The sequence below is a fragment of the Stegostoma tigrinum genome, chromosome 45, assembly GCF_030684315.1.
Source record: "Stegostoma tigrinum isolate sSteTig4 chromosome 45, sSteTig4.hap1, whole genome shotgun sequence".
In the NCBI taxonomy this organism is placed as follows: domain Eukaryota; kingdom Metazoa; phylum Chordata; class Chondrichthyes; order Orectolobiformes; family Stegostomatidae; genus Stegostoma; species Stegostoma tigrinum.
In genome coordinates, this window is record NC_081398.1 from 13,834,123 (window position 1) to 13,846,168 (window position 12,046).

General features: G+C 44.6%; 1 protein-coding gene across 5 annotated transcripts in view; it reads left to right on the plus strand.

The window, feature by feature from the left end:
* Positions 1 to 12,046, plus strand: part of neurl4 (neuralized E3 ubiquitin protein ligase 4) — a 118,608-nt gene that overhangs the window by 34,377 nt on the left and 72,185 nt on the right. For all 5 annotated transcript variants that reach the window (XM_059642604.1, XM_059642606.1, XM_059642603.1 and 2 more), the window contains exons 5-11: positions 2,214 to 2,302; positions 3,191 to 3,263; positions 5,700 to 5,961; positions 7,257 to 7,438; positions 7,793 to 7,878; positions 9,664 to 9,826; positions 11,742 to 11,940. In XM_059642604.1, the coding sequence (XP_059498587.1) occupies positions 2,214 to 2,302; positions 3,191 to 3,263; positions 5,700 to 5,961; positions 7,257 to 7,438; positions 7,793 to 7,878; positions 9,664 to 9,826; positions 11,742 to 11,940 (1,054 nt within the window). The remainder of the gene's footprint in view (positions 1 to 2,213; positions 2,303 to 3,190; positions 3,264 to 5,699; positions 5,962 to 7,256; positions 7,439 to 7,792; positions 7,879 to 9,663; positions 9,827 to 11,741; positions 11,941 to 12,046) is intronic.

The window sequence follows — 12,046 nt, forward strand, 5'->3', positions numbered from 1 at the left end:
TGAGCAATGTGATACTAGATATATAGACCGTGGCTTTCAATGACTGGCAAACTGGATCAAACAACACGTCCTTTTGATTCACAGCAAACAACGTGCTGACTGTACTCAGCCTGCCAATGCTTGCAAATTCCAGAATGTAGCATCCAGGACTGGATATGATTTTGCTGTTGGACAGCATGTATGAAATAATCCACCTCTGGTTAAAAAAAATACATGGATGCCTGTTAGATCTACACAGTCACTCCTATTCCAGTGAAAATAATCCCATGTCTCAAGTCTCTCCTTTTGCTTTTCATTCTATCCTTGAGTTCAAAGGCACTAAAATTTTCCTTTAATATAAATGCTTGCAATGTGGCCTTCACTGATAAGGCCGGCATTGTTTTATTTTCACTTGGAGACCAGTATTTATTGGTCATCTTATGTTCTTATGCCCAAAAGGTGGTTAAAAGTCAATCACATTGCTGTTGTTCTGGAGTCACATGTAGGCTGGATCATTTGGCAAATTCTGAATCAGATAGGTTTTTATGATGATTGACCAATAGGTGAGCTTTTTTAATTGAATTCAAATGTCACCATCTACCATAGTCAGATTCGAACCTATGCCCCCCAAAATTTCTGAGGTTTTTATTGCTAGTCCAATGACATTATTGCTATGCCACTATTTCCACCGTTTACTATCCCCTACCTTGAAGAGATGAGGGTAAGCTGCCGTCTTGAACTGCTGCACTACGTTTTTCGCATTGCTGTCAGGACATTCCAGGATTTTGACCCAGCAACAATGAATCAGTGGCTGATGCTTGCTGTAGTGGGAATGATGCACACCATGGAGGGGATTTGTGCTGTTTCATTGTGCTAACTGTGCTTGATGTCTGCTAGGTGTTACAAGGCCAACTCCTTTGTCCGTGACCTTCCCTTCATCACAAGGTCAGAAGTGGGGAAGTTTACTGATGACTGCTCAATATTCAGACAATTCATGAGACCCCAGACTGAAATGGTCCATATCCAAATGTAGCAAGAGTTGGGCAACATTCAGGCTTGAGCTAACATGCGGCAAGTAACATTCGCACCACAAAATTGTCAGGCAAAGGCCATGTCCAACAGAAGAAAATCCAACTATCTCTCCTTGACATTCAATGGTGTTACCATCATTGACTCTCGCACCATCAATATCCTGAGGGCTACTATTGACTGGAAACTGAACTTGACTCATTATAGAAGTACTGTGGATGATTGCGGCTACAACAACACTCAAGAAGCTTGTGACTGTCTAGTTCAAAGCAGCTGTCTTGATTGGCACCACATCTACAAACATTCACTCCTTCCGTACTGATGTATGTTAGCAACAGTGTGACCCTGGTCCCAAGATGCACTTTAGAAATTCACCAAGGCTTCCGAACCTGTGACCACGACCATTAGAAAGACAAAGGCAGCAGATACATCACCACCTGCAAGTTCCCTTTTGAACCACTCACCATCCTGACTTGGAAAGACATTGCTGTTCCTTCACTGTCACTGGGTCAAAATCCCGGAAGTCTGTCCCTAATGGAATTGTTGGCCTATACCAAATTGTTGAAAAATAAATCACACCAACTTCTCCAGGGCATCTACAAATGGGCAGTAAACGTTGGCCGAGCCAGTAACATTCACATTCGCATGAATTAATAAATTAAGGGGTCCAACTGATGCTGTGCAGTACACCCTAGCCAGTTATGGTGTGACCTGAAGATGGTACACAAGTGGGTGAATGTTGACTAATCGGAGAATTCTGAGATGAAATGTTAAAGTTGTCACTAGACTGTCAGCCCAGTATGGCACCTGCTGTGTTGTGATGATCTCAACTGGCAAAGTTTCCTTGTGTTTGAAGAATGCTATTGAAGAGCCATAGAGTCATGCAGCACAGAAACAGACCCTTTGGTCCAACCAGTCCATGTCAACCATAATCACAAACTAAACCAGTCCCACCTGCCTGTGCTTGGCCATTATCCCTTAAAAATAAAATCGAGAAGTAAATCTAGAAATAAGCCTGAATCTCAGGAGCAACTGCAAGATCCACAATACTTTCAGTTCAGTGGTGAAATTAACATTGTGTCACTTCCAAGCAAGCACTTCCCTTGTCATTTCAGACAATGCATCAAGAAGAATCCTGTCGGTGCATTGTGTGTGCTGGGCTTCGGTTGTGGGAGCTATGTCTAATCCTTCCTTTCCCTTTTCAGGAACAATTATGATGAGCGGCTGTGGAATTCTAACCAATGGGAAGGGGACACGAAGGGAATACTGTGAGTTTAGCCTGGATGAGCTGCAGGTAATATAACTGCTTCTCTCACAACAAGGGGCCAATGGAGGGGGAGATCAGAACCAAGTGCTAGCAATGTGCAATAGGCACTCATAATTCCCATCGGGAATGCAGAAAAAAATCACTGGGGAGTGGTAAGAATGGCGGCCTCACTACACGGAGTAGCTGTACTGGGTATTGCAAATGTATTTAAAAGGACATTTTAAAAGGGAGAAAGAAACTGGAAGATCCTCTGATGTTGTGGTGCTATAGAGCTGCAAGCACCAGTTGGGCTGAATAGTCTGTCTATGCTGTACATTCTATGTGTACATCCCCCTATTTCTAGCAATGAGAATCAGGAAAACGAACAAACAACCCAACCACTGTTGTCTGGACCCAAGGCCAAGATGTTGAAATGCGTCAGTTTTAATCCATTGGGTGTGCCAATCTTGTAGCGGTTGGGGACAGGTTTCATTGTGCTACTGGACAGAAGCTCTGCAGGTGGTTGCAATGGCAGTGGGTAACAGAGGAGGAGGGAATATCAGCTGATTCCTAGAGATAACAAGGTGTGGAGCTGGGTGAGCACAGCAGGCCAAACAATTTTTCTGAAGAAGGGTCGAAACATCAGCCTTCCTGCTCCTGTGCTGCTTGTCCCTGCTGTGTTCATTCAGCTCTACACCTTGTTATCTCCGATTCTCCAGCATCTGCAGTCCCTACTATCTCATCAGCTGATTCCTGGTACCTTTCATCATCCAGTTTCTGTTTCATGAATGTAGCAAGGAGATTCTCATGCTTGAAATGCAGCAGCCATAGACAAAAAGCCAAAGTCCATGTGTAGCTGGAAATTGTTGTTCGGCTTCCCAGGAAACAGAACAGTTTTCACTGTTTTGAGCATTTTTTTTTCCTTTGTGTCCGCAGGAAGGAGATCACATTGGACTCATGCGAAAGTCCAATGGGGCTTTGCATTTTTACATAAATGGCATCGATCAAGGTAAGATCCTCACTTGCTGCTGTTAACCTGTGGTTAATTTGGTCTCTGTGTCCTTGTTCAGTGTGAAAGGGATAAAATTCCAACTTTGGTAGAGGGGCAAATACACAGATCAGTCAAAGTAGCTGCACAGGTTAATAAGGCCATTTAAAAAACATGCAGACCAGGATCTAACATTTATTTGGAGAGAATTAGAAAATAATTATCTGAGACTTGTGTTGATCCTTTGCTAAGGCTCTGCTTGTGACACTGTTCAGCTAGCCATACTGAGTATGAGAAAAGACTTACAAGGATGGTACCAGAACTGATAGGGTCTCCCAGTTGAAGGTGTCAAAACAGAGATTTTAATAAAGAAACACAGAGAATGTTTCCAGTTATACGAAGAACTTTAGGTGGAGAAGATGTTGACAGGTTGATGAAAGCCGGATGGGTCGAAGGGCCTGTTCTGTGTTGTCAAGTGTTTCCACTTGAGCGGGAGACCATTGCACTGCACTGTACAATGTTCTCCACTCGCATGCTTTCCTCATTTTGGAAAGCAGAGGGACAGAATTGATATATTGAAGAGAAAGGCTGGATAGACATGAAGAAAGGATAGAGCATTTGCTGGTAAGGCGAGATGTAAAGGTGATGCGAGGATTTGTGGGCAGGCACACAAATCCTCAATGGAACAGGAAAGATAACATAGTTAAGGAGTCAGATTTATTAGCTGAATTAAATATTTGAATGGGAAGATCGAACTGGAACTCTAAAACACACGTTGGTTCACAGTTGGAGCACTCTGTGATTCTCGGCCTCATTAGCCTGGGCCTCTGATTTATAGGTCTCATGACAATACCACTGCACCACCGTCCATGCTCCGGTTCCTCCCCTTCCATTGGAGAGCATTTTAAGAAATATTATTACCAGAGCGTGGCGGAGTCTGGAGAATACAGCCTGAGTGTGATGGAGTTAGAAGTCCTTACTGTATTTTAAAAGAAACTTAATATAAGCCACAGCGGGTATGGACCGAGAACTAGAAAGTAGGAATATGCTGAATAGCTCTTTCCTGGTTGGTACAGACATGATTAGACCACTTTCTGTGCTGTCCTTTATCCATGATTCTTTAAAATAATGGCAAGAGATTCATTTGCACCCACTCAGGAGAGCAGCTGTGCTCTCGGCTGTGTGCCTCCTCTATTTGGATTCTTTTGAGTGAATGTTGCTTCCTTAGCATTGGCCCTGGGAGTATCAGCCTGGCCTAAGCACTCATTTTCTGGATCAGAGTTTGAACCCAAAACCTTTCAACTGAAGTGAGGCTGCTACCAACGGACCTAAAACTTGGACCTAAAATATGGTGATCCACTGTGTCGTGCTGAGACGCAACCCTCTCAAAATCTTAACATTACGAGTAACTGGTGTGTAAGAGTTCCAAGCAACAGGGCTACCCATTTCTGGGATATCATAGAACATTCGAGTACATCAAACCATTTAGCAATCATACTGTTTGAAAAAAGTGCCCAAATTAATCCCACAGCCCTGAACATTAATGTTCCCATATAAGTGCAGTTGCCTTTTGTTGGAGTGTCACAGTACCTGAATTATTCACTGCAGCAGATCGGGTCCAGCATTACATCTGGGAAGATGGCATTCCCCGAGAGTACATAGTAACGTCAGCCGATGTTATACTTTCAAGTCCTCAAGGGAGGTTTGAACTTCTCACCTCCAGACTTGGAAGGAAGAGTGCTGCCAGTATGCTATACTGATTGTGATATGCAAAATCTCATCTGGGATTTGAAGCCAGAATCTCTCTCAAATTTGAATCACCAAAGCAAGAATCATTTGCTCTGACTGAACAGTTTACCATAAAATTGGGTATGAAGAGTTTTATTCAATCCCCGAACTACTTGTATCAGATTTGAGTCTTGGTCATGGCAAAGCTTCTTCTCTGAACTGGTTACATTTTATTCATGATGGTTTTGCTTGGTCCCAGCTCGGCACTCGGCCTGTCTAATGCCATAACCAGCATCCTGCCATGCCAAGCAAGTTGTACTTTGCCAGAAACTGTTCAACAACAACAGTGGGTATATTGTCGCTCTTTCAAAAGTGTGCAGATTCACCCCTCTCTCTGTCTCTGACCCTACCCTCGTCCGCCTGTTGCCTTCTCCACTTCCCTCTCCTCCTCCCCCTCATTCTCTTCCCTCTCGCTCTCGCTCTTCTGCCCCCTTCCCCCTCTCTCTATCCCACCCTCAATCTCCACTCCCCACCATCTACCATCTTGTTCTCCCTCTCCCATTCTCACCATCTTTCTTTCTCTCCCCATCTTCTGTGCACTCTCTTGACCCCCACCCCCGATCTGTATCTCTTTCTGTCTTGTCCATTGCCTCCCCCATTCTCTGTCTGTTTCTATCTTTCTCTCTCTCTTGGTTTCGGTCTCCTTCCCTGTCCCTCTGTCTCTCACAGGCGTTGCTGCCACCCAGACTCTGCCCACTGTTTACGGGGTGGTGGATCTCTATGGCATGGCAGTGAAAGTGACCATTGTCCACAACCACAACCACTCTGACCGACTGCGCAGGAACAACGCCATCATGCGGGCTCTGTCGCCAGACGTGGGGCGGCGAGTATTCGACTCAGGTGACACCGAGGTGGAGCGGCTGCTCTTCCATCCCAACTGTGGGCAGAAGGCAGCGATCGTGTGTGATGGCAGGACAGCACTGAGGCCCCAGTAAGTAAGCAAGAGGAATTGAACTGTACAGTACCTGTCCTGGAAGAATGGGGATAGTGTAGAGGGAGTTTTACTCTGTATCCAACCGCGTGCTGTACCTGTTCTGGGAGTGTTTGCTGGGGAACATTATAGCTTTACTCTGTGTATCTAAGCCCATGCTGTACAGCTGTGCTCTGTATCAAGTCCCATAGTGCACAGCTTTATTCTGAATCTAACCCCATACTGTATATGTCCTGGGATTATTTGATGTGGCCAATGTTGAAGAAGCTTCACTCTGTGTCTGACCCAATGCTGTAGTTGGCCTGGGAGTATCCAGACCATGGGGACTGAACTTTAAATTTGAGCCCAGCCTATTGGGGTGATGTCAGGAAGCAATTCCTCGTACAAAAGTGAGCACAAATCTGAAACTCTGTTCCGCAAAATGTTGAAGTGGCTGAGCAGGGTTTGTTGAAAATGTTAAATTAGGTATGGAGAGATGATATTACTGGACAAGTGGTGAGTGTTTGTGGAGTAACGATGGATGAAGAAAACATTGACGTACATTTGCTGTTGGTTCAAGTCGCTGGATGGCCTTCTCCTGTTTCTTCAGATAAAAGAATGAAAGGTAAATGATTGTACTTGAGCTACAGCGATGTAAAAGATGCTCTAGTCTGGTCACATTTCCCAGTCTGGAAAATCCATTATACAGGTGGAAGTGGACTCTGAACTGTTTGAGAGTGTTTTAATTCAGCTTCACAATGTTATTGTTGGTGAATATTTTATGCACAGTTTGCTTTCCAACACGTACATAACTTGAAGCTTTTGGAGTCCTTTCAATTTCTCTATTTTGAGTTGCAACTCAAATCTTGGAATGCCAAACTGCTAGATTCAAGCCTCATCCAGAGGGGCATAAAGAAAATTGTGGTGAACATTTTCTGTGTGGTTTGGAAGGAATGCTGCACTGTCTGTGCTACTCTCCTTTGGATATGACGCTAAGTTTTCCTGGTCTTGTCTTTCACATGGTCTTTTCAGATATGAACAGGAGACTTTTCCAAGGTGCCTTGAGTCGAAATGTACCCAGTCTTTAAACACTGTAGATTATTCTAAGATGTTGTGGTATGTGGGATCTTGCTGTGCATCGTTTGGCAGCTGTGCTTCTTACTTTACAACTGGACTTCAAGAAGTGTTTTAGGGTCAAGAAAAGGATATTTCGACACTAATTATTTGTCCCCAGTGTGTTCACACCATTTACATAAGTGTTTCAGTGCTTGAGTCATGTAAACATACCTAATGTTCTTGTCATTCTTTCTCAACAGCGCGACAGATGATTTCAACCACGGGGTGGTACTCAGCAACCGTTCCCTCAGGAGCAATGAAATCTTCCAAGTCCGTATTGACAAGATGGTGGACAAGTGGGCGGGATCCATTGAGATTGGCGTGACTACCCACAATCCTGCTTACCTTCAGTTACCATCAACCATGACCAATCTCCGTTCTGGTGGGTTTTCCTGGGTCACACAACCTTTCACTTGATCCTCCGTCATTGTCGTCTGTCGTCCCCCATTTTCTACCCCCCCCCCCACCAAAATCTTTGCCCTCCTGCCATCCTTCCCACTCCCTTTGCCCAGAACTCATCATCGTCCCACCTCTCTCCTCTCGTGCTAGTTCCTCACCTCTCTGCAGAAAACAGCCTTTGCGTTGCGGACTTTTCCTGGAGAACATCCAAGATAAATCCAGCCAACTAACTACTTGCTATTGGCGGAAGCAGCTCTGGTGAAAAGAGAAGCAAGTTTGTGTTTCTGCTTGCTGACTTGTCATTGAAGGAAAAATGCTGTTACTTTTCCCTCTTTAGGTACTTGGATGATGACTGGTAACGGTGTGATGCATAACGGGACCACAATTCTTGATGAGTACGGACACAACCTTGATCGACTGAAGGTGGGATCGTTCAGTATTAACATGTTACTGCAGTTGAAGACAGCCTTGTCTCATTGCTCGTTTGTGAATTTTTCTGAGTAAATGATCCTGCACTATCTTCATATATCCTAATTCCCATGTTATCCTTAAATCTATCAATTTCTGCACTGAAAATGCTAAACAACTGGAGATTCACAATGCCCTGCATTTGAGAATTTAAAACATGCATGGGAAATAGGAGCAGGAGTAAGCCTGCTCCTCCATTCTAAAAGAAGATGGCTGAATGTGTACCTCAGTGTCGTTTTCCAATGCTATCTCCATGCCAATTGATATATTTATTATCTAAAATCACAATTTTTTGTGTGAAGTGCCTCCCCGTTGCACGTGAAAATGATCAGTCAAACACAGTGACCAGTCATACACAACACACGTACAGTACGATACGCACATAGAGAACAGGGACAGACAGTATGCATGCTCACAGCACATACCTGCATAATACAGTCCACAAAAGCATGACCTCAGTAGTCCTGACAGTCCAGCATCTGATCTCTTAGATTCTGTAAGAATTTTATGTTTCAACTGAACTAAATTTGTTTTAGTGACACAAGCACAGGAGTAGGCCACACAACCCCTCCATCATGTTCTGCCATTTATCGCATTCAAGGTTGATCAAATGCTTCAATGTGTTTTACCCATACTAACTCAATAATCCAAAGAGCATTGGTAATTACAAATCCAACAACCCCTGCCTTAAACACACTCAAAGACTGAGCTTTCACAAACTTGTAAAGTACAAAATTAGAAAGATTCAGCACATTCCTCTGTACCTTTTTGTCATCTGATCAATTAAAAACTTATATTTGGTCCCTACCTTGGAATCTTTGATATATATTGTGGACAGCAGGAACCCATGTACTGATCCTTGTGGTACCCCACTCGTCACAGCCTGCCAATGTGGAAATTATCTATTTATTTGTACTGTCTTTCCTGTCAGCCAATTATTAATCCACGCCAACGATCTCCAAGCTGTGTATTTAATTTTGCTAACTAACTTCCTGTGGGGAAATCCAAATCTAGTACATCCATCAACTTCCATTTATCAATTTTGTTTGTTACACGCTCAAAAATACTCCAACAAGATTGTCAGGCACCGTGTTCCATTTGTAAATCCATGCTGACTGTGCCCAGTCGGATCATTTTTGTCCCAGTTTCTGTTAATCATGTTTTACATTCTTGCATTTTCCATACCACTGATGGAAGGCTGATTGGTCTGTCGTTGTGTATTTTGTTGCCCATGCTCCTTTCTTAAAAATTCAGAGGGTGGCTGCACACTTTCAAGCTGCACTTTTCCTTCCAGAATCTTGGAAGATTGGGTGATGGTTACCATTTTGAGAATGTAGTTGATTTTTCAGAATATTATCACATCCTCACACAGTGCAGTGCTCCCTTAGCACTGGCACTCAGACTGTGCAGTGCTCCCTTAGTGCTGACCCTCAGACTGGGCAGCACACCATTATACTTAATTACAAATTAAGTCAGTACAGGTTGCAGTGATAAGTAGAATGTAAATGACACTATGCAGAGCTTTGATGTGGCCAGTGACAGTGAGGTGAAAACTTTTATCTGGCATGAGGCATTTGACAGTCAAATTGAGGGCGTGTGTGCCACCTCTTTTAGTCATTGCTGGGACCCATGAATAATAGGTAAATGGAAGGGCAGTAAATGTTGGTTTCTCACTCCTCCCCTATTACTTCCCATTCTAACATCTTACATCATTCTTCCTCCATTATTGGCTGGACAAAGGCGGGTGACACCGTTGGCGTTATGCGCAAGGATGATGGAAGTTTGCATTTCTTTGTGAACAATGTGGACCAGGGTCTTGCAGCATCCAACGTGCCGTCCAGTGTTTATGCCGTTGTGGATCTGTACGGCCAAGCTGCCCAAGCCACTATCATTGATGATATAGGTGAGTGTTGTTTAACTAGCCTTGGCTGCACTTGAATCCATGCCATTTTACCAAACCCAGCACAGTCAATGCTCCTCATGCCCTTCTATGCCCTGCATCCACTTCCTCCTTCTGAATACATGGAATTTTGAGTGGGAAAAGACCAGATCTCCCATTAAGTTTGTCTTGTACCTCAAGTATTTCTCAGGTTATAAGAACAAGAGTTGGCCATTTGGACCTCTCCACCATTTAATGAAATCATGTCTGATCTTCTAAGCTACTTCTGCCTGCTTTGTTTGAATATACAGTAGCTTTATTCCCCTACTGCCCAGTTCTTGATCTCAGTCTTGACTAATCATCGATTGAGCATTTACAACTTCTTCCAGTAGAGAATTCCACAACTGAAGGAATTTCATGGAATTGTAAAATCCCTATAGTGTGGAAGCAGGCCGTTTGGCCCATCACGTGAACACCACATCTCCAAAGAGCATTCCACCCAGACTGACACCCTGTAACCCTGCATTTCCAGTGGCTAACCCAGCTCACCTGCATATCTCTGAACACTGTGCGCAATTCAGCATGGCCAATCCACCTAACTACACATTTTTTGACTGTGGGAGGAAACCAGAGCACCTGGAGGAAACCTGTGCAGACATTGGGGAAATGTATAAACTCCACACAGACTGGAGTCGAACCTGGGTCAGTGGTAGTATGACACGGCAGTGTTAACCACTGAGCCACTGTGCTGTTCCAGTTTCTCCTCCTGTCAGTCCCAAATGGTTGACCCCTCATTCTGAGATGATTCTAGACTTTCTGGCCTATGAATTGCAGCCCCTTGGAATCGTAGTGCATACAGAGGCTATTTGGTCCACAGAGTCCAACCCTTTGAGGAGGATCCCACCCAGACCCACCCCCATATCCGTGCGCCTCTCGTGCTCTCGCGCTCGCTCTCGCTCTCTCGCTCACGCTGTCTCTCGCTGTCGCGTGCTCTCTCTCGCTGTCGCGCGCTCTTTCTCTCGCTCGCGCGCTCTTTCTCTCGCTCGCGCGCTCTTTCTCTCGCTCGCGCGCTCTTTCTCTCGCTCTCGCTCTCGCTCTCGCTCTCGCTCTCCCCAATTAACTCCATCCTTCCTCGTAGGACAATGTATTAATCCCAAAGATCCGTTAGAATATTGCAACTATCCTTGTTTCTTCATCTTGCAGCTGGTGGTTGTCTGGCTTTCCTTGTCTGTGGGAATCCTGCATGTGTCCTCACAGTGTTCCAGCCCTAATAACAAGCTTTCCTCCAAAGACTGGGACTCCTCGACTCCCTTAGTAACCTGCTTGCTGTCTTTCTGAATTATCTGAACTTTCATCTTTGTTCTGATCTGTTCACAGTGGCTCATGTACCCATACCATACAATTCCCATCTCTTTCCCCATCCCCTTTCCAGTTCTTCTCCTTTCAATCCCATCTCTTCTGATCCCTCCTGTTCAATTCCTCATACTCTATCACCAGTTTTCCAAGTATTTACAAATAACTGTAAATATTCAATTGCTGGATGTCAATGGTCTGATAACAATGTGTGAGGGATTGATCCTGGGTTAATTTGATGGGGTGGGGGATGTTGAGGAGGGAGGATGTGAAATGAATATTTGGTAAATCTGATGGCAGTATCTATCCATCATTGATTAATCCTGTGTCAGTCTGATCAGGCTTCGTGTGTGAGTGATCAATCCAGCAACAATTTGATGGGGGTGGCATGTGTGCCTGTTCCTATGGGTTGGTGACATCCGGGTAAGTCTCTCTAGGGGTTGGCAACCTGTTGGGGTGCCTGCCTCTGGGGAATAGTGATGTCGGAGCCTGTGTGTGTGTGTGTGTGTGTGTGTGTGTGTGTGTGTATGTCTCAGGGTCCGTGTCTGATCCCTGACGTGATCTATTATTCTGTTACCCTCTCCAGATCTGCCGCCTCTGCCCGATGAGCCTTTGGATGGCAACAACCAGATCTCTCCCTGCAGCCTCTTCTCACTAACCCCCAGCAATGACCTCCGCTTCCACCATCTCCATGGCAATAATGCTGTGATCACTAACGGTGGCCGCACTGCCTTTCGGCAGAACTGCCGCAGCGAATTCAATGATGCTATTGTCATGTCCAGCAGGTAAAGCTGCAAGCTGCAAATTGCAAACCTATTCCCAGACAGGGGAATTTTCAATAATAACTATCTGTCTAGCATCTGCAGTGTAATAAACCATTTTTGTGTGCTT